Source organism: Manis javanica, chromosome 12, assembly GCF_040802235.1.
Source record: "Manis javanica isolate MJ-LG chromosome 12, MJ_LKY, whole genome shotgun sequence".
NCBI lineage: Eukaryota > Metazoa > Chordata > Mammalia > Pholidota > Manidae > Manis > Manis javanica.
This window is the reverse complement of record NC_133167.1, coordinates 2,533,875-2,561,603: the sequence shown is the minus strand read 5'-3', so window position 1 is coordinate 2,561,603 and position 27,729 is coordinate 2,533,875. Positions and strand designations below refer to the sequence as shown.

General features: G+C 44.9%; 1 protein-coding gene across 5 annotated transcripts; it reads right to left on the bottom strand.

The window, feature by feature from the left end:
* Positions 1–515: 515 nt before the first annotated feature.
* ILKAP (ILK associated serine/threonine phosphatase) lies at positions 516–27,729 on the bottom strand. 5 transcript variants are annotated; one of them, XM_037009629.2, is made up of 12 exons: positions 27,567–27,725; positions 20,558–20,626; positions 20,030–20,086; positions 17,429–17,548; positions 15,990–16,116; positions 14,253–14,359; positions 13,793–13,886; positions 13,430–13,517; positions 11,793–11,914; positions 2,080–2,199; positions 994–1,075; positions 516–776 (listed from the first exon to the last, which is right to left on the bottom strand). In XM_037009629.2, exons 1-12 carry the CDS (start codon positions 27,619–27,621, stop codon positions 636–638), a joined length of 1,182 nt encoding a protein of 393 aa, XP_036865524.1. In that variant the 5' UTR covers positions 27,622–27,725; the 3' UTR covers positions 516–635. The 5 variants fall into 5 exon arrangements, with proteins under 5 accessions (XP_036865524.1, XP_036865525.1, XP_036865527.1 ...); XM_037009630.2 differs by lacking the exon at positions 27,567–27,725 and adding an exon at positions 26,659–27,176; XM_037009632.2 differs by lacking the exon at positions 27,567–27,725 and having other exon boundaries at positions 20,535–20,624.

Below are 27,729 nucleotides of genomic sequence, written 5' to 3'. Positions count from 1 at the left end.
AGCAGCAGCTTGACTGCTGAACGGCGGGGGGGCGGGGGGACCGGGATCCAGATGTGGGGCCTGCAGCTGGACTGTACCCATTAATGGCATCAGAAATAAGTGGGACTCAGTGCTATGTTCAGAGGGCCTGTTGGGGGCAGGTTATGCTCCCAAGTAACAGCCTGGCCTATAAGCCTGGGATCATACAGGGTGTTTACAAGGTGTGAACACCAAGACTTTCATATGGAGAACAGGAAAGCCCTGAGTCTGCCCTCTGGGCCAGTCATCACCTAACCTCCTCACTGTGAAGTGCCACTTCCCCAGCCAGGGTCAGCACGGGGATGGAGCAGCCCAGGTGCAGTGCCCGTGAATGACAGACTGCCACTTGGCCGCAGCTTGTGGGTTATTATGACAAGTCAACAGCCCAAGATGCCTAGAATGGTTTAAATGAGGGAAGACTCAGAGCATATTAAAAAGCAAACACAATCTCCAAAAGGTCAAGAGTTGCTCAAAATGCAGTAAGAGAACTCAAAAGATTAGAAAAAAAAAACTTTATTTACAAGCATGTGAGTCCCACAGGAGTACACGAAACACACAACATGTGCACACATACAATGAACCTCTGACGTCAGCGCCATGCCCTCCCAGCCACATCCTCAGTGTCCGATCTGCACCACCATCACGGTGACATTGTCTGCAGAGCCCCGCTGCACCGCCTTGCTGGCCAGCCTGTTGCAGGCTGCTTCGTAGCGGGCGTCAGTGGCGGGCTTCCCCTCTCGGCTCTGAATCTTCTCATCCTACCGGACAGGGAACAGCATGGTGAGCAGGGGAACCAGCACCCCATCACTCCCCGAGACACCACTGCCACGAGAACTGCTCCCTGCTCTCCAACTGACAGGTCAGTCCCTGGGCTCACTGGCAAAATGCACAGGGGACGGACATAGGAAGGACGGGTGTCCAGACTTCTCTGAAACGCCAGTGCAGCTGGGGCGACTGGCTTGTAAGACTCCTCACCTCAAGGCAGGACAAGATGAAGTTCACAGCTTCCTCCGGGGTGAAGACTTTGAAGAGGCCATCGCAGGCCAACAAAATGAACCTACGACATGGGAACTACGGTTAACCCAACTGCTGAGTGCTGCACATCCTGAGACAGACAAGGAAAATCACCCTGTGGTATGATAAATATATGCTGAATTTCTGCCACCACATGTCATACCTTGAGCCACTTCCCAAAGAAGTAAGATGACAGTCTCCGCCTAAATGGAATGGCCTTGGGTACTCACCACCCACGTGAAGGCTGAGTGTCCAGCACCCACCTCCAGATGAAAACACAACCATCTTCTCATCAAAACCCCACCCCTCTCACTTCCCAGGGAGGTCCCTCTCCTCACAAGGGATGAGAAGTAACAGTTCTCATTCTCTAGGAGTCGAGAACGTGTCCCCATAGCTTTAAGGTGTAATTGCCTTCCCTTTCTCATTCTAACACCCAGGTCTTGGTTTTCCCCTTCCAGTGAGGTGACAGACCCCAGGTAGCTGGTCACAAACCACAACCACAACCCAGAGCAGCAGGAGCCAGCACAGCATGTTTGTCAGGTTACCTTCTCCCCAGGCACCTTTGGGTGATGCACAACTAGACAGGGGGCCTCTCTACCCACCTCCCATGATTCTCCACCAATTATAAGCTATAATTCAAACCGCTCAGCACAGCACTCAGGGTCAGCCGCAGTCTGACCCTGAGACGCACCGCCATCACCTTCCCACCACTCCCCCACTGGCATCTGCTGGGCTGTGTTCTTCCGCTGTCCTCCCTTAATGCCTGCATGGAGTCCTCCTGCCAGAAACCCCTCTCCTTTCTCCAACAGAGACATTGCCCTTATACGGACAAAGCCTTCCAGAGCACCCATACATGTGTGCTCCCCTAGCAGACTGTGGACCCCAGCAGAGCAGAACTGTATCTCACTCATCTTGGTACTGCCAGGGCCCAGCACAATGCCGAAACCATGGCTGTCCCCACCCAACATTCATTACGAACTGGAAAAAGTTGTAAAGAGAAGACAAGCCACATGTACGCGTGCCTGTCCCTCTGGCGGGTCAATTCACCTGTCATTGGGGGTTAGCTGGCAGCGTCTGATATCTGGCACAGATGTGACCCCACAACGCTTGTACTGCCCGTCCCCGATAGAGCGGGACACCTCCAGCACACCCAGAACACGTCCGTCCCTAAAGTGAGAGGAAAAACATTTTAAGACCCTGACAGATCATGGGTCCACAGCACTTCCAATCTGATCTTAAAAGCAGAAAAATGAGGAGTGGAAGATACAACCTGTAGAATTCATATTAACCAGTACTGACATCTCTTAGCCACGTCTACACACATTTGTGCTGAGCCTTCATGGCTCTAGGTTATTAACATTCCTGGCACCTCAGCCCAGCTACAAGCTGATGGGAGCAGCACCTGCCCAAACCCGCCGATTTTGCCCATGGCCCAGAGACCGGACTGGGTGGGGGCCTGGCTTTGTCTTTGTGTTGTGAAGCTTCTCAGGTGATTCGAACACGCAAACAGGGAGAAGAATAGCGGGAACACACAGTATTTTATACTTTGATCCAATCAGATTTAGAAAACTCCTGAGATTAAAGATGGCGGCGTGAGAGGAGAGACAGAGGCTTCCTCCTAAAACTGGATACAATTAGAAAATGTACTTGGTGTAACTAATCCTGAGAGAGCAACAGGAAGAGGACGGCATCAGACTGCGCACACCTGGAGAGAAGAGCAGACCTCAGCGAACGGGGTGACTACCAGAGCTGTGGCCAGGCGGGACCCGAGCCCCTTGCCCACCCCAGCTCACCGGTGGGAGGGAGAGAAACGGAGCAGGGAGGGAGTGGAAGGCTTGGGACTGTTGAATACCCAGCTCCGGAGATGTGTGCTGGGAGCACAACCGACATTTCATGCTGCTTTCATCATATTCTAATGATTATGGGGTTGGAAAGCTAAGACAGGCAGAGTTCCTGGGGAGACTGGGATTCCGGCTGCTTGTGGAAAGCAGGGACCCATATCCGGCTGCTCTGGGGCAAAAGCTTATACCTGTGTGCCCGGCCCACTGGCTCAGGCAGTGGAGACAGGCACAGCAGCCAGGAGGCGGGGAACAGCTCTTTCCTACCCCCCAGGCACCAGTACTGCTCCCCTGTGACCCCCAACATTGCTTCAGGGGCTCAGCAGCTCCAGAATAGAGCTTCTGGACACTAGAGGGCGCCATATACAAACATGAAAGGCCAAAGGAACCTCGTCCAGAGTAAAATTACTAATACAACTCCCGAGAAAGATTTAAATGATAGGGACCTCGTGACTCTTCCTGAAAGGGAGTTCAAAATAAAAATCATCAACATCCTAATGGAGGTACGGAAAGACATCCAAGAACTCAGGAATTAATTCAGGTCAGAGATCCAATCGCTGAAGAGCACGATGGAGGGTATTAAAAGCAGGTTGGATACGGTGGAGGAGACGATAAATTAAACAGAAACTAGAGAAGAGGAATACAAAGAAGCTGACGCACAGAGAGAAAAAAGGATCTCTAAAAATGAAAGAATATTGAGAGAACTGTGTGACCGATCCAAATGGAACAATATTCGCACTACAGGGATACCAGAAGAAGAAGAGAGAGAGAAAGGGAAAGAAAGTGTCTTTGAGGAGGTAGTTGCTGAAAACTTCCCCAATCTGGGGAAGGAGATAGTCCCTCAGGCCATGGAGATCCACAGATCTCCCAACACAAGGGACCCAAGGAGGACAACACCAAGACACATAGTAATTAAAATGGGAAAGATCAAGGATAAGGACAGACTGTTAAAAGCAGCCAGAGGCAGAAATAAGATCACATACAAAGGAAAGCCCATCAGGCTAACATCAGACTTCTCAGCAGAAACCTTACAGGGCAGAAGGGAGTGGCATGATGTATTTAATGCCATGGAGCAGAAGGGCCTGGAACCAAGATTACTTTATCCGGCAAGATTATCATTTAAATTTGAAGGAGGGATTAAACAATTTCCAGCTAAGCAAAAGCTGAGAGAATTTACCTCCCACAAACCATCTCTACAGTCTATTTTGGAGGGATTACTATAGATGGAAGTGTTCCTAAGGTTTAATAGCTGTCACCAGAGGAAACAAAACCACAGTAAAGAAAGTAGAACAGCTAATTACTAAGCAAATGCAAAATTAAATTAACTATCCCAAAGTCAATGAAGGGATAAACAAAGAATACAGAATATGATACCTAATATATAAAGAATGGAGGAGGAAGAAAAAGGAAGAGAAAAAGAAAAGAACCTTTAGATTGTGTTTGTAACAGCATCTTAAGTGAGTTAAATTAGACTCTTAGTAAGGAAATTAACCTTGAACCTTTGGTAACCACGAATCTAAAGCCTGCAATGGCAATAAGTACATACCTACCGATAATCACCCTAACTGTAAATGGACTGAATGCATCTATCAAAAGACATAGAGTCACTGAATGGATAAAAAAACAAGACCCATCTATATGCTGCCTGCAAGAGCCTCACTTTAAATCCAAAGACATACAAAGACTAAAACTGAAGGGAAGGAAAAGGATATTTCATGAAACTAACAGAGAGAAAAAAGCAGGAGTTGCAGTACTTGTATCAGACAAAATAGACTTCAGAACACAAAGTCACAAGAGACAAAGGACATTACATAAATGATAAAGGGGTCAATCCAACAAGATATAACCATTATAAATATCTATGCTCCCAATACAGGAGCACCCACATATGTGAAACAAATACTAACATAATTAAAAGGGGAAATAGAAATCAATGCATTCATTCTAGGAGACTTCAACACTCCACTCACTGTGAAGGACAGATCAACCAGACAGACTCTTCCTGAAAGTAAGGATACAGAGGCATTGAACAACACAATAGAACAGATGGACCTAACAGACATCTTCAGAACTCTACACCCAAAAGCAGCAGGATACACATTCTTCTCAAGTGCACACGGAACATTTTCAAGAATAGATCACATACTAGGCCACAAAAAGAGCCTCAGTATATTCAAAAATATTAAATTCTACCAACCAGTTTCTCAGATCACAAAGCTATGAAACTAAAAATAAATTACGCAGAGAAAATGAAAAATCCCACAAACACATGGAGGCTTCACAAAATGCTCCTAAATAACCAATGGATCAATGACCAAAGAAAAACAGAGATCATGCAATATATGGAGACAAATGACAACAATAATTCAACACCCCAAAATCTGTGGGACATAGCGAAGGCTGTGCTAAGAGGAAAGTATACTGCAATACAGGCCTACCTCAAGAAAGAAGAACAATCCCATATGAGCAGTCTAAACTCACAATTAATGAAACTAGAAAAAGAACAACAAATGAGGCCCAAAGTCAGTAGAAAGTGGACATAATAAAGATTAGAGCAGAAATAAATAAAATTGAGAAGAATAAAACAATAGAAAGAATCAATGAAAGCAAGAGCTGGTTCTTCGAGAAAATAAACAAAATAGATAAACCCCTAGCCAGACTTATCAAGAAATAAAGAGAGTGTACACACATAAACAGAATCAGAAATGAGAAAGGAAAAATCACTACGGACACCACAGAAATACAAAGAATTATTGGAGAATACTATGAAAAATTATATGCTAACAAACTGAATAACCTAGAAGAAATGGACAACTTTCTAGAAAAATACAACCTTCCAAGCCTGACCAAGGAAGAAACAGAAAATCTGAACAGACCAATTACCAGCAACGAAATTGAACTGGTAATCAAAAACCTACCTAAGAACAAAACCCCGGGACCAGATGGCTTCACTGCTGAATTTTATCAAACATTTAGTGAAGACCTAATACCCATTCTCCTTAAAGTTTTCCAAAAAATAGAAGAGGGAATACTTCCAAACTCATTCTAATGAGCCAGCATCACTCTAATACCAAAACCAGGCAAAGACACCACAAAAAAAGAAAATTACAGACCAATATCCCTGATGAATATAGATGCAAAAATACTCAACAAAATATTAGCAAACCGAATTCAAAACTACATCAAAAAGATCATCCATCATGATCAAGTGGGATTTATGCCAGGAATGCAAGGATGGTACAACATTCAAAAATCCATCAACATCATCCACCACTTCAACAAAAAGGACAAAAACCACATCATCATCTCCATAGATGCTGAAAAAGCATTTGACAAAATTCAACATCCATTCATGATAAAAACTCTCAACAAAATGGGTATAGAGGGCAAGTACCTCAATGTAATAAAGGCCATATATGACAAACCCACAGCCAAATTATACTTAACAGCGAGAAGCTGAAAGCTTTTTCTTTAAGATTGGGAACAAGACAGGGATGCCCACCCCCCCACTTCTATTCAACATAGTACTGGAGGTCCTAGCCACGGCAATCAGACAACACAAAGAAATAAAAGGCATCCAGATTGGCAAGGAAGAAGTTAAAACTGTCCCTGTTTGCAGATGACATGATATTGTTCATAAAAAACCCTAAAGAATCCACTCCAAAACTACTAGATCTACTATCTGAATTAAGCAAAGTCGCAGGATACAAAATTAATACACAGAAATCTGTGGCATTCCTATACACTAACAATGAACTAGCAGAGAGAGAAATCAGGGAAACAATTCCATTCACAATTGCATCAAAAAGAATAAAATACCTAGGAATAAATAACCAAGGAAGTGAAAGACCTATACTCTGAAAACTACAAGACACTCATGAGAGAAATTAAAGAAGATACTAATAAATGGAAACACATCCCATGCTCATGGATAGGAAGAATTAATATTGTCAAAATGGCCATCCTGCCTGAAACAATCTATAGATTCAATGCAATTCCTATCAAAATATCAACAGCATTCTTCAATGAACTAGAGAAAATCATCCTAAAATTCATATGGAACCACAAAAGCCCTCGAATAGCCAAAGCAATCCTGAGAAGGAAGAATAAAGCAGGGGGAATTACACTCCCCAACTTTAAGCTCTACTACAAAGCCACAGTAATCAAGACAATTTGGTACTGGCACAAGAACAGACCCATAGACCAATGGAACAGACTAGAGAGCCCTGATATAAACCCAACCATATATGGTCAATTAATATATAAAGGAGCCATGGACATACAATGGTGAAATGACAGCCTCTTCAACAGCTGGTGTTGGCAAAACTGGAGAGCTACATGCAAGAGAATGAAACTGGATTATTGTTTAACCCCATGCACAAAAGTAAACTCAAAATGGATTAAAGACTTGAATGTAAGTCATGAAACCATAAAACTCTTAGAAGACAACACAGGCAAACATCTCCTGAATAGAAGCATGAGCAACTTCTTCCTGAACCCATCTCCTCGAGAAAGGGAAACAAAAGCAAAAAGGCATCCTACAGTGTGGGAGAATATACTTGTAAATGACATATCCGACAAGGGGTTAACATCCAAAATATATAAAGAACTTAGACACCTCAGCACCCAAAAAGCAAATAACCCAATTAACAAATGGGCAGAGGACATGAAGAGACGGTTCTCCAAAGAGGAAACTCAGATGGCCAACAGACACATGAGAAGATGCTCCACATCACTAATCATCAGGGAAATGCACATTAAACCCCCAATGAGATATCACCCCACACCAGTAAGGATGGCCGGCATCGAAAAGACTAAGAACAACAAATGTTGGCGAGGATGTGGAGAAAGGGGAACCCTCCTACACTGGGGGTGGGAATGTGAGCTAGTTCAACCATTGTGGAAAGCAATATGGAGGTTCCTCAAAATGCTCAAAATAGAAATATCATTTGATCCCAGAATCCCACTCCTTGGAATTTACCCAAAGAATACAACTTCTCAGATTCAAAAAGACATATGCACCCCTATGTTCATCGCAGCACTTTTTACAATAGCCAAGATATGGAAGCAACCTAGGTGTCCATCAGTAGATGAATGGATAAAGAAGAGATGGTACATATACACAATGGAATACTATTCAGCCATAAGACAGAAACAAATCCTACCATTTGCAACAACATGGATGGAGCTGGAGGCATCATGCTCAGTGAAATAAGCCAGGTGGAGAAAGACAAGTGCCAAATGATTTCCCTCATTTGTGGAGTATGACAATGAAGCAAAACTGAAGGAACAAAATGGCAGCAGACTCAGAGATTCCAAGAATGAACTAGTGGTTACCAAAGGGGAGGAATGTGGGAGGGCAGGTGGGGAGGGAGGGACTGAGGGGTATTATGTTTAGTACACACGGTGTGGGGGATCACGGGGAGAACAGTGTATCACAGAGAAGGGACACAGTGGATCTCTGGCAACTTGCTGCACTGATGGGACAGTGACTGCATTGGGGTGTGGGTGGGGACTTGATAATATGGGTGAAGGTAGTGACCACATTGTTTTTCATGTGAAACCTTCATAAGAGTGTATATCAATCATACCTTAATAAAAAAAAATGTAAAAAAAAAGTGCAATTACAAGGGTTAGCAAGAAAAAAAAAAGGAGTGCTCTTCTAAAAAGCATACTTTTACATCAGGCTGAAGTTGTACTTCTGAACTGTCTTAGTGAAGGTACTAGATTTACTGTGATAGCTTTAATAGTTGGCAGTGGTTCTAATTGTGTGTCACAATAACTGATAGAAACCCAGAATAAGTGGTGGGTAGATGAGGTTGAGATACTGGAAATTGCATAATATAAAAGAGAGAAAGGAATTCAAAGATTTTGCAAGATAAGGACCCAGATTAGACTGAGCATATGCTCCCTTCCCCACTCTCCCTAAATATGTTCCTTTCAGAAACCAAGAGTTTGCGCCCTCCAGCAACGCCTTGAGGATACACTGGAATGGAACCTACAGCATCATGAAATGATTCCCACTTGGCGTGCTGTTCAGTGGGGCATATTTCCCAGGTGTTTAGATGAGAATCCACACTGAGGGAGCCTGACACAGCATGAGGGTGATGCGCTTCACATGGACTCACTAGGCAGACGGAAGAGAATTTCAGTTGAAAATGAACATTTGCTTGGAACTTTCAAAGTGTCAACCACTCAACATTGGTGAAGTCTGTTCTCTTTGAAAATGCAATGTGAGAAATTTTTGACATTTGAAATTTTTACTTCCCGCCCCAGCAATCAAAAAAAAAAAAACTCCTGAAAATGATTACTCCCAGATTCGGCAGCGTGCTTTCTTTACATGGGGTATGGGGGTGATCTGACTTAAATGCGAATGGTAGTCATGGCACAGCATGATACTGTGAACTGTTCTATTTTTAAGTGAGGGATGCAGAGATAGGAGATGACCTTTGAAGGGGACTCTGGTGGTATAGCAGAGAGTTCTGTTGGGGAAATTATCCCCTGCTCAATGTCCCCAAGGACAATTCTTATTGGGATTAGTCACTGGGTAACTGAGACACTGAATTGTAAAATTAGAGAAGCCACATGCAAAAGGTGAGTGTGCCTGGCAGACCCTGAAGCTCACCCTAAGCACACTGTCAGGTGAGGTCTCTCAGGCACGTGTGTGTGGAGGGTCAGCATCACTGCAGGGCCCTCAGATGATGGAACAAGCAGTTCTGATATGCTGGCGGACACATGCATGCAGCAGGGGACTCCCTGCCTGGGTGTGAGCCACTGCCTTGGAGTTGGGAGTTCAGCCTGACCTCTGGCCCTTCACTGTGTCTACAAAGTCACCCTCCCAGTGGTCACAGCTGAGTAGATACCAATAAAGACTTATGCTAGCATCTATGAAAAGCTAAGCAGTCTTGAGTACATTAAATCAAACAGCAAGCGGGACCTGAAGTGCACAGGAACAGCTCAAAACTGAAGAGGGGTGAGGCAGGGTTTCTCCATTGTAAGAGCACATTTAGGCAGCAGCTCAAAGCACAAGTACCATGAGAAGCCCACAGGTACAGTGATCCACTGATGGGGTGCCTGGGGGAGACTCCCTGCCTGGGCCATAAACCTGGCTTTGTTTCAACGAGACCGAGCACAGCAACCACCTCTGCAATGGCAGGTCCCGAAGTTATCCCAGTAACTTCTGGTCCAGCACGACTCAGTACAGAAACCATGGAACAACTCCTAAGTCTGATGAAGAAAAACACATATTCATCACAGAAGCTACCATTTTCCTTGTTTGCTCAGCAAAGTTACAGAGTGGAAACCTTGAACCCACTCAACTACAGGGGTGATAAGACAAAGTAACAAGAGTCACGGACTCAGGAAAAGCCACTTATGGTGCAGAAAACGACACACAGGAAGGCCTGATCCTGCCTGACTCTGAAGCCTTTAGACCTAACCTCCAGTTTACAGGGAATGCAAGTGAACAACTTAAACGAAACCCTGAAAAAAACAGCAATCTCTGAAAGTCGAAGACTCTCAAACCCCTGGCTGGGACTACTGCCATGATCCGTGCCCAGGGCAGCAGCGACCATGCTCAATGAAGTGCTGAGTCCAGGGGAATCACGAGCAGTGACTGGCCCCTGGCTTTGAAGACACTGGGCAGTGGGAGGTGGGGTAACTGGGGAACTACGAATACAGACAGGGTATTAGATTACCTAATAGAGCTGAAGGAATTAATATTTTCTTGGGTGTTATGTCTGCAACTATTTGGCCTAATACACACAAATACAAAGCGAATATGGCAAAATATTAACTACTGTGTCTACTGGTAGGAATTGAAATGTCTGTTTTACCATTCAAAATCTACGTTTAAAAATTTTGGTAAGTGGGAGGGGGTGGAAGAAAAGAAAAAAGGACCCACCCTAGCACTGGGACCGCAGCCCGCACCTGCTGCTCAGGAGCAGAAAGCCACTGCTGTCTCTGAGCCTCCCACTCTTCTTTGAAATGAGGAGCTCACCCTATGCCCACACGGGTCGGTCAGGCGCCTACATGCCACTCTTAATCACATGGGGATTGGGAAATACAAAGCACGGTGACACAGCTGACCTCACGTTCAGCTGCACGACTGTCGATGTCTCTCTACCTTTTCAAGTACAGCCAAAAGCAGAATTTTAAAGTTATAAAGAAACTTTTGACCAGACTCTTAAGAACTGACTGCTCTACAGAGACCTCCATTTGCCACTGGCTGGAGTCAGCCTGGAGCACTAAACAAAGACGTCCCCAAATGGACGAGAAAAACAAGTAACCAGTGTAGTACTTCTTTCTTGTCTCCAACAGAATAAAAAATCCTACTGGTCAAAACTGTAAAACGAACCAGAAAACACTTTTGGCCAATTTCATGATGCAGCGTCCTTGAAGTGGGCTTCTCCTGAAGCACTCCCTCCTTAGCTCCCGCAGAGACACGGCCGGTGACACACCAGAGCGGCCCACGGCCTCTGCAGACTGAAGGGCGGCTGAGAGCAGCTCTGTGCGGAGCAGCTGCTCCCCACGGGGCCCAGGGACAGAGCCCACACCACAGTCACTCTCTCAGTCACTTCAGATTTTCTCTCTGGAGAACTTGCCTAAACTGCAGCTTAGTTAGTTATGACAAATGATGGTGTTTATAAAGTTTTTAGGCACAGAGAAAATGCTCCAAATGATGAATTTGAATTTGAGACAGTATTCCTCCTTTTGCACACATAGGGAGGCATGTTTCTTATACTTATTTTTTGTTCCCATTTGGACATACATAAAATCCTACAACATCCATTCATGCTTCACTGGGTTAGACCTCAGAAGGCTGGTCTCATCACAGTGAAGACAGCGTAACCTGGGAAGGTCTCGCAGCCACTCCGACGGTGACCGGCCCTCCTCCCCTGCCTCTCCCTGCAGCCTGATTACCTGACGTTTCCTCCAGCCTTCTGTATTCTCATCCGCTCTTCATACTGTGTTGGATTATGCTCCTTGCTGAGGCTTAAGGCTGCGTGCTTTTGACTCTCCTCATTATAACGACACAGGATTGCCTGGGAATGTGGAGATGACACCAGTCGTGAAATTCTAAGTTTTCAGTAGAAGAGAAAAGTTAACAATGGAGTTTCAGATTCAGTCTCCTGCTGACAAACACAAGCTCAGAAACAAATACACACACAGGATCAGGCAGCAAAGTGGTACCACAGAAACACCAGCCAGGGAGAGAAGCCCTGGGGTTTGGGTCCGGACTCAGATGCAAACCCTGCTGGGGGCCAGGGGCGAGTGCTCCCCTCCTCTAGGTGCTGTCTTGTCATCTCTGAGAAGGGAGGTGCTTAACAAGTGTGAACAAAGCCCTCTAAGCGTTACTATCCATGTGTACAGGACGCAGGACAGGGCAGTTGGGCAGGCTGACTACATGCGTTTCTGTTTCCATAACCACGTGCCTTGTGCTAACTTCTGGGTAAACCTCCACTTCACAGAGGAAGCTGAAGTTCAAAAGAGAAGGATCGTGTCTGAAGTCATATAGTAGGGCCAGGATTCAAATTTGAGTGTGACTCCAAAGGCATGTGTGTGCGCGCGCCCACATACCCACATGTGCGCTAAGTGTACTCATGCTACTTTTTAAGTCATTTGGTCTAAACACCCATGTGCTAGAGACAGTCTGCTAGAAGATCACCAGACTGTAAACTCACTAGGACAGACTGTCACCAGTCACCAGTCATGTCTGCTGCTACACCCCCAGTGCCTGGTATGTATCTAATCCATACATCACCCTAAAAACCACAGGGTTAGGGGCAGCCACCTCTAGGTCTGAAGATGCTGCTAAGAGTGGGAAAGGTCACTTCAGGACTGTGACTGAAGGACCACGGAGGCTGGTGGAACACCCGTCAGCTCACTGAAGACACTGCCGTGGGAATGCACACACAGCCCTGGCGGGAGAGACGGAGGCCAGGAGCTGGCTTTGTGGAGGGCTGCCCTCTGACCCTAAGCCATTCCCCACAACTGTGACCGGGACACAGGAGGCCACCAGTGGGAAGTAACTGGCTTTTCTCCGTTGGACTTAGGGACTGGGGTCAGTGGATGAATGACACATCCCCTAACACCTTTCTAGCTTCAGCTTTTGAGTTATTCTGAAATCATCATGATTTTGAAAGGCAGAAGTTACTATTTTTCATTTATTAGTGTCTGAGATCAGAGAAATGAAGCTGAAGAATATTTAAGCTACTTGCATACCAATTAAATTCCAACCCACAGCACTATCTAGAGTATACACACACACACACAAAACCACGGAGACAGGGAAACAGAATGGATCTGAGTTTTAAAGCACAAGAGGTCTGCTAACAGGGCTCTAGTCTTTCCCCAGAGAACAAACTGCCTCAAGTGTAGCTGCTACTCCCCTACCTACAACTTAATCCCTGTAGCCAACCCCTGCAGGGAACCCACTGGAAGAAAAACTGCAGGTCTAGCCACTGTCATTTTAATCATGTTCAACAAGTGCTTGCTACATTGGTTCTCCCCGGGTAAAACATGCTATTATCTAAGCGGGTAGCTGCAAAGCCACATACCCGACTATCTCCAAGGTTGGCAATGTAAAGAATGTTGTCTACGGCCAGAACGCACGTGGCAGTGGACCCATCTTTCCAGGCAGGCTTCCTGGGGAGAAACACATCAGAAATATAGTCACCACCAACATGCACTTTGACACTAATTTCCAGAGTTGAATGGGAAGAGTCTTATAAAGTGCACCATTTCTTTGACAACCTGCTTTGTTCCTTGTTTCAGATTTAGTTACCAGTTGTTAAGAGCTTACTCGGTGCTAGGTACTTTTCAGACAGCGACCATTAGTATTAAAGCACATCAGGAGACCTGATACCATTCAGGAAACCACCCCCCCCCCCACTCATACTTCTTCACATGGTTATACTTACTGGCTCGAAGCTTGTTTAAGGAACTCTTCATCAGTGTGCTTGAAAGTGTCCAAAAGGCATCTCTTCACCGTTTTCTCTACACTGATTACATCTCCTGTCACAGAAGGAACACAAGAAAACAAATTCTTGAAGGAAAGCCATCCTCCTCCCACTGTCACTTTTGTTTTATGACCAAGAACAATCTCTTATTTGCTCACCTATTAGGCAGAGAGCCATTTGGATTTGGTTTTACCAGCCTCCCAAGTGTGACGGCAAAACACTTACTTGTACCCAAAGGCATGTCCTGAGCAGTGTGATCACTCGGACACATGGTGGTTCTACACCAGACACACTTGCCTGGCCACTGCCCCAGCTGCCTCAGAGTCACCAATGAGTCCTTGCTGAAGCTCACATGACATAACTCACCAGCTCTCACATGCAGCAAACACGAAGATGGACATGATTTATATCTCAGTCTCACCTTTAGGAAACTTCCTGATTAGGTTCTGGTGCAAATTCTGTGCAGCAAATTTTGAGGCTCGAATTCCTCCATGTCCATCGAAAACAGCAAAATATGAAACCCGGGTACTGGAAGAATGAATTGAGAGTGAGTGAGATTCTCACAGCAAGGATTACTCTTCTCCACTAAAGTTTCTACACTTTATTTCAAAGAGTGAATATTAGTAAGACAGAGGAAGACACCAGTCACACTGTCTCACAAATGGAAAAAAAAAGGCTATAACATTAACTAAGACAAATGTTTAAGTAACTTTCATGGCATTTTTAAATTTAGAGTTAAAAATTACCACTTTTTCAAAAATAAAGATGTTAACTCTGATTTTTCACTGAAGTTGAAACTAACATTCAGTTTTTCTACTGAAACCAGATTTAAACACTAACACACAAGATAAATACAAGACAGTCAAACGTATCTATGAGAGCAAGGGTAGCTCCTAAGCTGTACACAAATTCTAGCCAGTATCCAGTTCTCGGAGCCCGTCTTACCAGTCTTATTCCTACCTTCTTTCAAGTTCAGCCAGAAAATTCATACATACGGAATAAATGGCATTAAATAATGAACTATTTCAATAAGGGAGGAAAAGAGCCCATGAGACATGACGTTTCCTCTGCAGAGCGGCCCTTTCGCTAACTTTTTCTGGAATTCCTCTCCAATATGGGGCACGATGAGCCAAGAGACAATAAATTCAATCTGGTCTGTGACTCAGAACTGTTCTCTGACAGCATGCTATTTGCTAGGTACGGTTTCATGTTCCCAATTACATCAGTCCCCAAAGGATCTGCCCCCCTAGAGCTCTGCAGAAGCCCCTATCCTGTGTGAAAACCAACTCCAAGGCATCCTCACATGTTGGTGAGCAGCGGCAGGGCAGCAGCAGGGAGCTGTGTGACGGTCACCTCCGCAGGTGACTGGCACTCTGCAGGGCTGTCAGCTCCTCCCGACTAGACCCTATCAACTGGACAAAAGCCACTGCTTCCAACACACTGTATGTTAGTTAATGACTAACTGGTGTCAGTTAATGAACACAGCATATACTTGTTATTATAGGAATTAGGTGGCATATGTATCATATAATACACACGCTATTATATATGTAAATACAATTCATGTTAGTGACCAACTCAATGTCCTAACCATCTGGCCGCTTTTCCTTCAATTTTTCCTTCAAGCCTAACAGATGGCTCCACTTTAGTTTGTTTTTTTGTCTTCTTTCTGGGCCCTATCTGCGCTAGCTCCCCCTGATCACCACTCACTGCTGTAATTAGTGGCTTCCAACTCTTATCTTCTGGGGCACAGAATAAGAATACGCCCTGCTAGGAGTTCTTCAGATACTGAAGAATAGAACCCTTCAAAGACCCACCACACAGACACTCATTTCCCATTTGGGAGGGTTTCCCAACTGCAGCATGACAGATATTTTGGGCTGGACAGCTCTCTGTGGGGCTGTCCTGTGTGTCATACAGATGTTTAGTAGCACCCTGAGCCTCCCCGCCACCAGATGCCAATAGTACACTCCTCCATTATGACAATAAAAATTGGGGGGTGGGAAGCCTCAACCCAGCTAAGAACCCCTGATGTTGAACCAAGGAGCTCAAGTGATACGTTAGTCTTGTTGATGCATAATACAAACTGAACACAGTCCACAACTCTAGTCGTAATGGAAACATTTATGCCAACCAGACTTGCAGCTTGGACACTCACATGAGGGATGATGGGGGCCTACATTCCTCGGTGATGTCATTCAGGATGACGTGGGCATCCTGCATCTCCTCCCGCTCACCCTTCCGCTCGGCCACATAGCCTTTCAAACCAAAGATCACTGAAGAGGCTAAGGAAAAAAGAACAAAGCCAATACAAAACTGTGCCCTGTCCTCAGGAAGCCCTGGTCCCAGAGCAAATAGAGGGATTCTGGCTGTTTTACTCAGCAATGTCCTAAAGGTGCAAACACTTAAGCCGTACCTCTCAAGGCATCTATTGCCCTGGCTGCAAGATTTCAACTAAAATCAGACCACTGCCGGGCAGGGCCAGTATCTGAGAGGCTGAACGGTGGAGAGGAGACAGAGCTACAGCCAGTTACTACAGAAGCGCTTAGTTTAAGGCGGCATGAAGCCAGAGCACAGCAGCAAGGGGTGTGCAGTCATTTGCAGAGTAGGATTTAGGCTAGGGGCAAGGATTACATGCAAATCGAGTCTCATCAGTCATTTAATGAGGCAGAAAATTTCCTAGTTTAGAGAAACAAGTAAGTAGAATTTATCCCAAACACCCTGCCGGGCATCTGAAAACATGTCCTTTCAAGCTTGAGGCTGGTGAAGAATTTGAGCAAATGGTACGATCAGTTGCTTTAACTGAGGGAAAAAAGGATAAACGAGTCTACTGTAGGCAAAGAGACTTACTTATGTTTAATGGCCAGGCCAGCTACTTAAGCTGTTTGCTGAAACACTAGGGCCACGTAAATAATAAAATGAGCACTTTTTGAGGTGCTGTTGCTAGTAGGCCGAATGCTCTTTGGCCAAAGCCAAGCTGAAGAACAGGTCTGTATAGCAGAGCTGGGGCAGGGCCTTTCACGTGCCTCCCTGGGTACCCTACAGCTTTCATTTGAGATGGTTTGGGGCAAACAACAGGGTGGTCTGGTGCAGCACACAGAAGGCCACAGTGCTTTCTCTTCAGTTGGCACTTTTCATTTCTTCTCCCCTAACTTTGACAAGTTCCAAAGCTGACTACAAATTTCCACCGTTTTTTCCAGCCTCAGCTTCTCTCTTGGGAAGCTGCTTACTGAGCTAATCACAGAATTCAAAGTGACAGTCAAGAGACTGTGAAAGACAGGAAGTCAGAAAGAAACTGACATTTAATAAGCTAACCATTCACTGGAGGAGAAATCGAACTACCTGGGTTTGTGAACCTTGAGGGATGGGGGTCGGCATCCTATCTGACCAAAGGTGGGGTCAGAGACAAACATCAAAGTAAAGAGAGAGGAAGCCAGAGTAAACCGGCAGGTAATCCGTTTGCAGAAAGGGAACCCTACCTGCTTCTTAAATGCAGACATAAGCAGCTAGTACCATAAATCAGAGTGGAACTTGCTTTTGCTCTGGGTTGTTTTAAAATATGAATCTAATACATTTGTTTTCAAACTGTGTGAAAACCTTTACAAACTTTCTTTTCCACAAGCTCTTCGCTGCCGTTCTTCTCTTCTTCGGGGGCTTTTCTCTTTGCTCCTTTCTCTTCATTCTTCACCATCTGGCACATCGAAGTGTCAAGAGAACCTGGAGATAAGTAAAAGCCAGACAGAAACAGCTGTAGAATGTTAGAGAGTCCCTAGCACACCAGGCTCCATCCCAGCCCTGAAAGACAAAATTGTAAGTCAGACCTAGAGGGGTGGGGCAGAGGACTTGGGTGCTCACCACAGGAGACTGCAAACTCAGAAAGATCCAGGCCCTGCTCAGACCAGCCATGGGAGGGGTTACAAGATAGGGCTTCAGGAGTAAAAACACACATATTTTTGGGCTGTAGCACATACACGATATTTTATATCACAGGCTCTTTTTATATAAATAGGCAAGTGTCTAAAACCTCAAAGTGACAGGTCCTGAACAAGTTCAAAGAAGTAACAAGAGCCAAAAAAAGGCTTAGTATGATGTAAACGTCAGGTTTCAAGAACTTCATGTATCCTCGAAGGCAAAAAAAGGGCTGCTGAAGCTGCTCCCACTTGTAGAGGGCTCAATGTGTACTCAAAACCAGTACTGAGAGCATTTGTAGTGAGCACACATCACAGAACAGGAAAAGTCGTTTCAAATCCCGGTTCTGCCATCTAAGACATATGCCCTTACAAGTTACTTAACCTTCCAGCCTCAGTTTCTTCATCCATAACACGGAGAATACTGTCATCTCAAAGGGCTGTTTTACAACTGACAGGGACAAAGTATATAAAGCATTTATGACAGTACACTGTCCACCAATTATCTACTGGATGACAGCTGCTGTTGTAATAGTGGCCGAAGTACTCTCTGCATTTAGGTAATAAGCATGCAACCATTTATTCAACTGCCGTGTTAGATGCTTCTCAGTAGTGAGGAAAAAGGCAAGGGAAAGTCCCTGCCCTCAAGAAGAGTCAATTACTTACAAAGGACAGATTTCGTCAACAGAATGTACACAGACATCCCACCCCACATACTAATCAGACAAATTCACTGAGAATGGTTTGCAGATGTTTCCAGCAGACTCCTGTCACTTACTGGGCGTGTTCCAGTTTTCCCAACATGTATGTAAAATCCTCCTTTCTTTTAAATTGCAGAACATACACATTTTAAACCTTTGTTGTTGACTTCTAACAGAATCACAGTGTAGTCAGAGAATGTGGTATTCGAAATCGATTCCTTATTGGGACTTACTTTATGGCCTCGAATGTAGTAAATTTTTGTAAACAGAGAAAAATATAGAGTATTTCTTCTCAAGAAATCCAAAAAGCGGATGCAAACTGTATTCTATATCCACCCCCCGCACCCCCCCCTCCCCCAAAATCAAGCTTGTTAACAGTGGTGTTGAAATCTGTTTTTGTCTTTTGCACTACGGTTAACTACAACATAGCTATGTCGAACCTCCCTTTCTTTAATTAAATCTGTTAAGAGCCCTATTTGCAAACATTTAAATTCATTATAACTAACAGTATTGTCTTTATTGGGAGGGTTTTAGGCTAAACTGTATGAGAATGTCGTAATTTTTTGGTGTAGGTTCACAGCCCTAAAAACCTGAGAATTCTTATGCAAGATGACTGTGAAACTTTTCCTAAATATAGGAACTAATTTAATCCATACTTTCTAGACCAATTCCAGTAATTTTATAGTAATGAATTAATAATACAAAAAAAATCTACTGGAAAAGCAGCAAGTTTTCTATTTGAAGGTTTTTATACCAGAAGAGAAGTGCTTATGAAAAGAGCCAGCCTGCACCCCTACTGCCCCACGACATGCATCGTACTCCACTCCCACCCCCAGGGAATTCCACGTGATGTTCTCCCGGGTTGGAAAAACAGATTCCCCATTATGACAACCTAAAGAAATGAGCTCTATTCATCCCTCTTGCTTAATTGGGACATAAAAGGAAAAGGTAAACATTTACAGAACAGGTAGAGCCAAGTTAATAGGCTTAAAGAAAATGAAATAATATCAATAAACAGAATCCTGAGAATATGTAAGAACTGACTGGAAATTAACTCAGGTCTTCACTTCAAGAAAATGTCTGTACCAGTCACTAAACCAATGTCATTCAGACTTCACTTTCTAATTATCAAAATTCTTAAGTAACTGGCATAAGACAGAAGACATATTTATCCGAATGTATGGGTTCAGGGATATATAAAGTATTTTAACTGTATTTCATATATTCAGACACTTTTGCTGGATACCTTTAGGTCTGTCAGGAACATAAACCCAGAATCACAGTCCGCATGTTTTTAAAAAACAGTAACAACAAAGGTCAAAGTAAATTACTAAACTCTTAATTCTTAAAGTCAGTTACAATAGGTCAAACCCCAAGGAGAAGATAATCACCACAAAGTGATGTAGCAGCATGTGCCTATCTTTTCGCTTCCACCTGATGTACCTATTTAGTTTTAAGAAACCTTATGCCTTACACAATTTAATGTCATCCTAAACACTGTTGAAACTTTAAATAAATAAATTTTACATTAAGAGTAAAGTACTATGTATTTCTTCCCTCAGCACATTGGACTTTTCCCTACCACTTACCTGAATCACCACTGCTGGCTGGTGGGAGATCATCAAAAAGCAAAGGTCCCCCCGATCCTGAAACACAGCAGAACACTTGGTGAGCCACACACCCTGGAGGAGGCTTAAGTCTCAGAATCCATCCCACCAGGACACCTACGCAGGTCATTTGAAACAAACTCAGAACTCCTGTGTCAGTCCAGTGGTAACTCATACTTCGGTAAATAACGTCTCGAACCTATTATATTTTAAAGTCCTATCATTTTAAAGGAAACAAAAACCTGCCTTTAAGAGTTAAAGCTTATTCCAGCTACTAAGACAAACACTCAAATGAACCAGAGAAAACTGCTCAACACTTTTACGCAGCTTCTCAAGGCTAGTGACTAGTGGATTTTTCTGCCTTACCTGATGCCATGGATTCAAAACTTAAGACAGTCCAACACCTAAAACATCTGCGTGTTGAAAATGGGGGAAAGGGAAAAAGATTGAGACAACTACAATCCCAGGATGACGCGTTGACACACACCTGGGAGAGCCTGGAGACTGTACCTGAGTCAGTACTGCTGGCGGGAGGGAGGTCGTCGAAGAGCAGAGGTCCTCTCTGAGCTTCCTCGTTCCCTAAAACACAGAACACATGCTTAGAGAGCATGCGGTCAGCAGCCAGGGTGGGTTTTCAAAAGGGGACACCTGTTGAGACAAGTTTGCCGCTAAATTCAATTTCCTCCTCTCTGTTGGACAATATTTACTTTTAAAAGTATTTTACTGACAGCTATTTAATACGGTCATTTGCTTCCAACAATTTACAGTCAACATAAACAGAATGAAAGAGATCCAACAGGTATTATAAGGGCCACTGGGTATTCTGAGGAAAATAAATATTTTTCTTGACAATTTCACTATAGAAAGCAAAAAACATTTAAAAATCTTTCTTTAAAAGTGAGTCCTGGGAAGAAAAAAACTTATTCTACAGGAAGGAAACAGTAATTTGGTGCCTCAAGACAGAACTTCAGAGATAAGACTCTTAAAAAATCCTGTTTTGACTGCATTCTGAATTAACCACCAAGCAGAATCTCAAGCAAAGGAGCAGAGATTGTGAGAGGCCGGGAAAGCACATCTGAGTTAACTTGGCATCCCCATCATAGCACCCAATTCAGTTAAGTATCTATGGAGAAAAGTAGGAATTTCAGATGCTCCAAAATAAACTTTTTTTTAAGCTAATTTTTTTAGGCTTTTATTTTATCTTATTTTTTTATTAAGGTATCATTGATATACACTTATGAAGGTTTCACAAGAAAAAATTTGTTTATTACATTCACCCTTATTATCAAGTCCCCTCCATACCCCACTGCAGTCACTGTCCATCAGTGTAGTAAAATGCCACAGAGTCCCTATTTGTCTTCTCTGAGCTACACTGTCTTCCTTGTGACCCCACACACATCATGTGCACCAATCATGATACTCCACAATCCCCTTCTCCCTCCCTCCCCACCTGCCCTTCCCCACCCCTCCCCTTTGGTAACCCACTAGTGCCTTCTTGGAGTCTGTGAGTCTGCTGCTGTTTTGTTCCTTCAGTTTTGCATCCACAAATGAGGGAAATCATTTGGTATTTGTCTTTCTCTGCCTGACTTATTTCACTGAGCGTAATGCCCTCTAGCTCCATCCACGCTGTTGCCAATGGTAGGATTTGTTTTTCAAGTTAAATTTTTAATCTAAAAATCTGAACATTCACACACCGAAAGTATTTGTCTTAAATGTTTTATATTCAATTATCCCTTCCCACATCAAATGTCACCACCATTCCTCATTCTCCAGCTTTCCCCTCCAATTCCCAGTTCAGCAATTAAATGGATGAACTCGCACAGGAACGTGGGGGTGAACACAGGGCTGAAGATGAAGGTGTGGGCACTCACATCCCAGGAGATCCCACACACTGTCCCACCTCTTGTTCACAAGGTCACGTACAGGAACAGAATCATTTAAATACAATTCACTCGCATGCTCCAAAAGGCTCATCCATAAGTCTTTGTGCCTCTACGTGGAAATGAGCTGGTTATCAATTCTCTTTTAAATGCAAAAACTTGAATTAAAATTTATTAACTCCAAGAAAGAAATTTCTTCAGGCATCTTTAGGTCAGAAGAACCTTAAATACCTGAAAAATCCCTGATTCAACAAAAAATAACTCCTCTGCTTTATACCCCAATACAAATAGTAAACATCTACTTCATTAAACTATATTCTTACCCCCCAGGGTTACCCTAAAGTCAAATACTTTAATTTTTCACGCAAGTATGACAAAGACTCTATAGAAAGTATTCAAAAACCAGTATTCATGGGACATTAAAAGGCATTTTGGATAACCACTTACTCACTGTATTATTAATCCTTCTACAAGAATCCCTAATATTCTAGCAGACCACCGCAAGGGGTGCCCAAATTGCACTGGGTTTAATCATCAAAATGCCCATTGTCCTAAGAGACTCAAATGGCATGGGATGATCCGGAACAAACGTGCTGCAGTCCACGGAGTCAGAGAGCCGGTACCTTGGGAGAGGGAACACTGCAGGGGGGTAGGCCAACCTGAAGAGCAACCAACCCTTCCACTTGTGCCAGGTCAGATTTTAATTTCTGAAGTAAACTCATCAAAATCAGGTCTTCCCAGTGCTGATGTCCAACGGGGAATGTCTTCTCTTCACCAAAGTAACACATCTGCAGTTCTTGCAAGCATTCCCCACGATTCCAGCTTAGCACTGCCTGGCCACCTCCTTGGCTCCAAAGCTGTCTTAAGCGCCCCAAACTGAGCACCACGTCAGAGAGTGGCCTAGCTCCTGGGGCAGAATGGAATGAGCCCCTCCTTCTTCCTTTCTCACTCTGGCATTGTATGTGTTGTTATTTCCATTAAACACAAGGAGATCATCTCACGTTTTTGTTGGCCATAACTGAGAATGGCTTATAAAAATAAAAGTAACATTTACTGCTTGCCAGGCTCTTTCCTAGCGCTCTACATATTTAATGCATTTAATCCTAACAACAGTCTTATGAGGGAGGCGCTATTATTACTGTTGCTTACAGATGAGGAATCTGAGGCACTTAGGTTAAAAAACTACCTGAGAGAGCCGGTGAGGAGTGGGGGTTTCAAAGCCCAAGCACTCTGGTTTTCCAGTCCCTGCTCTTGGTGGGGCGCTACATGGCGTCCATATGCTGGCCTGGCACCATTCTAGGAATCTCATGTGGACTATTTCATTTAACCCTTACAACCACTCCAGGAAGACCTTACCTGTAAGATCTCTGGAACACCTTTTGCATCATCAAGAGGATCAAACTTGGAGTATGTTGCATCCGGACTCTTAAAAAAAAATCTGTAGGTCACAGATGCTATAAAGGGAACTTCTGATTGGCCAGAATACAATTTTGGATAAAGAGTAATTCAAACTACCTGGGATTGCAATTATTGGACAAAGTGTGACCTTGACCCAAAACTTTGGAAGAAGTTCCTCTGAATTGTCCCCCCCAGGATTACCCTAAAGGCAAATACTTTTTTTGTAAAAACTTTCTCATTACAGCTAATCTGTAATGAAACAAGACAGTTTTTCATTACAACTAATCTCCCCTAAGATTTTTTTCCAGTTATCTACACTCTGAAGCTGAGTCTACTGATAGTCATATTCCATGCTGAGAAAAACACTCTTGGGTTTATCATAAGAGTACATACAAGAAAACAATAAAAAGATAAAATATTGTGTCTAACCAGTCTTTTATTCCTGAATTTTCTTTTCAACCACAAACAAAACACACATTTTCCAAACACAGCACAAGTATAAAAATACAGCCTGGCCTCCCCAGCAGTCCCCCACCACAGCAGCAGTTGAGTGTGTTTGTTCTACTTTCCTTTATGTTGATGTACTTGTATAGGTGTATTTTAATTGTTAAAAGATAGAAGCATACTGTACTCAATACTCTGTATTCACTGCTCACATAAGCCATCAGTGCATGTTCAAGGTCAGCACATCTGGGCCTAGTTTTTCTTTCCAATAGCTGTTTACTATTCTACCTGGGAAGGGCTGCCACTCACTGATGGGCATGCAGGCTGATTGCGGCTTTTCACGTGACACCGTCACGATAAACAACCTTAGATATATATCCTTTCTTAATCTGCTAAACTGTTGGTCAAAGAGTATGTGCAGTTAAATTTGACAGATGCCAAATATGCTCCCAAAAAGTTGTGGTTCCTTCTTCCAACACACTATGAGAATGTCCATTTCTCTACAATCCTCACCATGTTGCCAGTTCTTGATGTGACTGTGAGCAGCCTAGGCGAGCAGCCTGGTACATCAGGGACCTGCTATATCTTTCCACAGTGGTTGAGGGAGCTGAACATGGATTGATGGGCCACTGGCATTTCTTCTAGAAACTGTCAGATACATCCAGAGAATTTTTCTGACATGGGGTATCTTTTTCTTACTGATCTGTATGAGCCTCACACTTCTCTGCTATAGTAATGTGTACCGCAATAGTTTTTTCTGTTTGTCTTTTGCTTTTGTGATTTTTGTCCTGCAGAAATTTTTGTTTTTACACTAGTTAAATACATTTATATTTTCTATAATTTGAGTTTTTTCTTGATTAACCCTGAAATTTTACGTCTAAGTTTTTTTCTAGTATCTTAGTCTTTTATATTTAAAGCTCTAATTTTTAAAAAATTCATATATTGAACATGGTCTGCCAAGCAATATTTATTTAGTTCCTGACAGCATTTGAAGTATACTCGTGTAGCAACCTAATAAATGAAAGAACCACCCTATAGAACCAAAACCAAGTTGGGGCTGAAACAACTTTAAACCAGGATACCTCGACCTTGTTTGGATTACCATATATAATAAACTGCCCATCTTAAAGACATCAAGTCAGCACTTTTATGAGTATGAGAGAAGTTCCATTTGTCTGATATGAACATACTTCCTCTTTTAGGTAAACTATACATACACAAACTTGAATAACTACTTATTTGGGCTAAAATCTGATGTTTAATGCGTTCTTTCTACAAATGTCTTCAGGACATGAAGAGAGGCTTGGAGGTAGGAATTTTAGATGATATGTTTATAACAAAAATCAAAGAACTGAACAAAATATGTGATCTGAGCAGTGTGGTAATTCTTCCCTTTGGACACTTAAGTGTTTTCACAGAATCTGTTTAAGAGTGCATTTTCTTCTCTTTTAAACAGCTATTAAGTTACTGGCTCATGTACTTGCAGCTAAGCACTGACCACGTGCCCACCCTGAAGGAAGCACTGTACACGGAATGCTCACTCCAGTCCCTACACTAAGGGCGAGAGGCAGCACGCTTACTACTTCACAGATGCAGGAACAGTTAAGGAGGACACAGTGAAGAGCAGAGTTGGGACCTGAAACCAGTCTGATCCCACGCCTGGAACAATTCTTTTCAGGGATTGTGAAAATGACTAGGTCTCTTACTGTTCCCTGCATTAGTTCTGAAATCTCTGGCACCCGCACATCATGTGTGAGGGGCATGATGGCACAGTTGTGCCTCATCTTTCCATCTACTTTACGAAACCAACCTTATGTTCCCTTCATTTACTGTTTTTTAATTTTATCAATCAATACCATCAATTTTCCAAAATAATGTATGGCACTTAAATTAATTTTTCAAAAATCGCATATTTGCACAAGGTTGTGAAATCAGATTCTGTTCTTGTTCAAATGATTTTTTTAACCTGTTAAACTTCACCTCATTGAGTCTAACTGCCTGTCAAGATAGCTTTGGATCCCGATTCTGTCACTCACTTTAAGTACTCCTCAGCTTCCTGCGGAGAAATTCAGAAAGCATGCTTTGTTTAAAAGCTATTTTAAAAATACATTCAGCCAAGCAGGACCTGACAGTCGGCGGACTCTCCTCGGGCGGGGCGCAGTTCACACACCCACTCTCCAGGGAAGCAGGGTTTGAACGCCCTGCGACCCCGCTGTGGCCCCGGCATCTCAGCCTCGGCTGGGTATGTCCACCCCACTGTATTTGGCGACGGGCTGCCAAGTGCCAACTTGTAAGACTTGAAGAGTTGTCAGGTTTCCTATCACCTCAAGGGTGTCTTCCCCGAGGAGACCCAAATTAATTTCGGGTAAAAAGTTACAGAGATTTTTTTTTTTAATACAACCTTACAGGCACATCCGCAAATCCAAACTCCGTCCCAAGCACATGCAGTCAGCAGCCACACTCCGTCAACAGAGACTTGCATACACAAAGCTCAAGTTTTTATGCACGACTAGAATAATCTAGAAAACGAATAGCCAAGTAGAGCACACAGTTATTTGTATGCTTCTGTACCACCACAACGGTCAGTGGGGAAGGGAGTAATGGCCCGATAAAGACTGGCCGGGCCTTTCCCATGTGCCAAGGCAGAAGCCAGGCCTTGCGGAGGGCAGCACGAGCCCTTTCGGAGCCCCAAGCCGCGCCGCTCCCCCACGCCGGTGCTCTCAGGCAAAGCGGGGACCGGTTCCCCCCCATCCCGCCCTTGCCTAGAATCTGCAGATCTCAAGTCTAACGGCCGTCGGAGACCCGCTTCCAGCGCCACCTCCTTCCCCGCTTCGTCGGGACGACTACCTACACCCGCCTCCAGCCCCCGGGCACTTCCCGGTCACTAACTTCTGCCAGTGGTCGTCATAAGCGCCCGCACTCGGAGTCGTGCGCTCCGACAGCAAAGGCTGCTCTCGCCGAGGGGTCCCCAGGACCCGCAGGGACGGCCAGCCGAGGTCCTCTGGGGTTTTCCGAACACTGAGAACGACCTTATTCCCCGACTTTTCGATTTGGTGCGGGTGAGGTGAGCCCGTAAGTCTGAATTTGTTTTTAAAGTCTTCCAGTTTCTCTGCCACCAAGTCAGGCTCAGACTCAAGTCCCAAACTACAGCCTCCGGCCCGAGGTCCTACACGCGAATCAGGACGTCTCGCCGAATTACACCTGGGGTCACGGCCCGACGGCGGGGCGGCGCTACCAGGGCCCGAGGGTCCAAGCGCGGGCGCGCGGGGCTCAGCCACAGCCCGCGGGCCGGGCACCGGGAAGGGCGGGGGCGCACCGTGAACCCGGGGCCCTGGGGGCCCAACAAGGAAGGCTCCCTCCGGGCTTCACCCCCACGACGCGTCAAGTCAGCGCTCGCTTCCATTACTGGGGCAAAAACAAAGCAAACCGAAACCCTGCGCTCGCGGCCCGCCCGGAATAACCTCGCTCCCGGGAGAAGCGGTTTGAACGCAGGCCGCAGAGCGGCAGCGGGCGCGGGGCCTGGATGCCGCGCCCCGGAGGGCCGCTCGCTGCGCGCGGACTCCGGGCGACCCGGCCGCCGCCCCGGCACGTGCAGGCCGCACACAAAAGGGCGTGGCAGCCGCGCGCTGCCCCCGGCCCGCTGCCGCGAGCGCGCCCTTCCTCCTGCGCAGCGAAAATGGCGGAGGCCTCCGGGGCTCCCGGGCCCGGAGGCCGCACTCGCCCGCCCACCGCCGCCTCAGGCGCCGCGGCCTTCCAGCCGCCGCGGTCCTGCCCTCAGCCGGGCGGCCACCGCTTACCGGCAGCTGGGCGCGGCGAGCGCTCGGGCTCGGGCAGGTCCCCGAACAGGTCCATGGCGGAGGTGGGCGGCGGCGGCGGGCTCTACAGCCGGCGGCGGCGGCAGCGGTGGCGACGGCGGCAGCGGGGAAGCAGCGGGGCGGCGGCGGCCCGGACGCCGTCAAT

Bases quoted from the DNA above. Each gene is read 5' to 3' on its own strand.
- ILKAP (XM_037009629.2), bottom strand. From the start codon at position 27,621: ATGGACCTGTTCGGGGACCTGCCCGAGCCCGAGCGCTCGCCGCGCCCA. The intron at 13,518-13,792 runs GTAAGTATAACC...GTTTCTCCCCAG, and splicing joins CTTAAACAAGCTTCGAGCCA to GAAGCCTGCCTGGAAAGATG. The intron at 777-993 runs GTGAGGAGTCTT...CCTGTCCGGTAG, and splicing joins TCATCTTGTCCTGCCTTGAG to GATGAGAAGATTCAGAGCCG.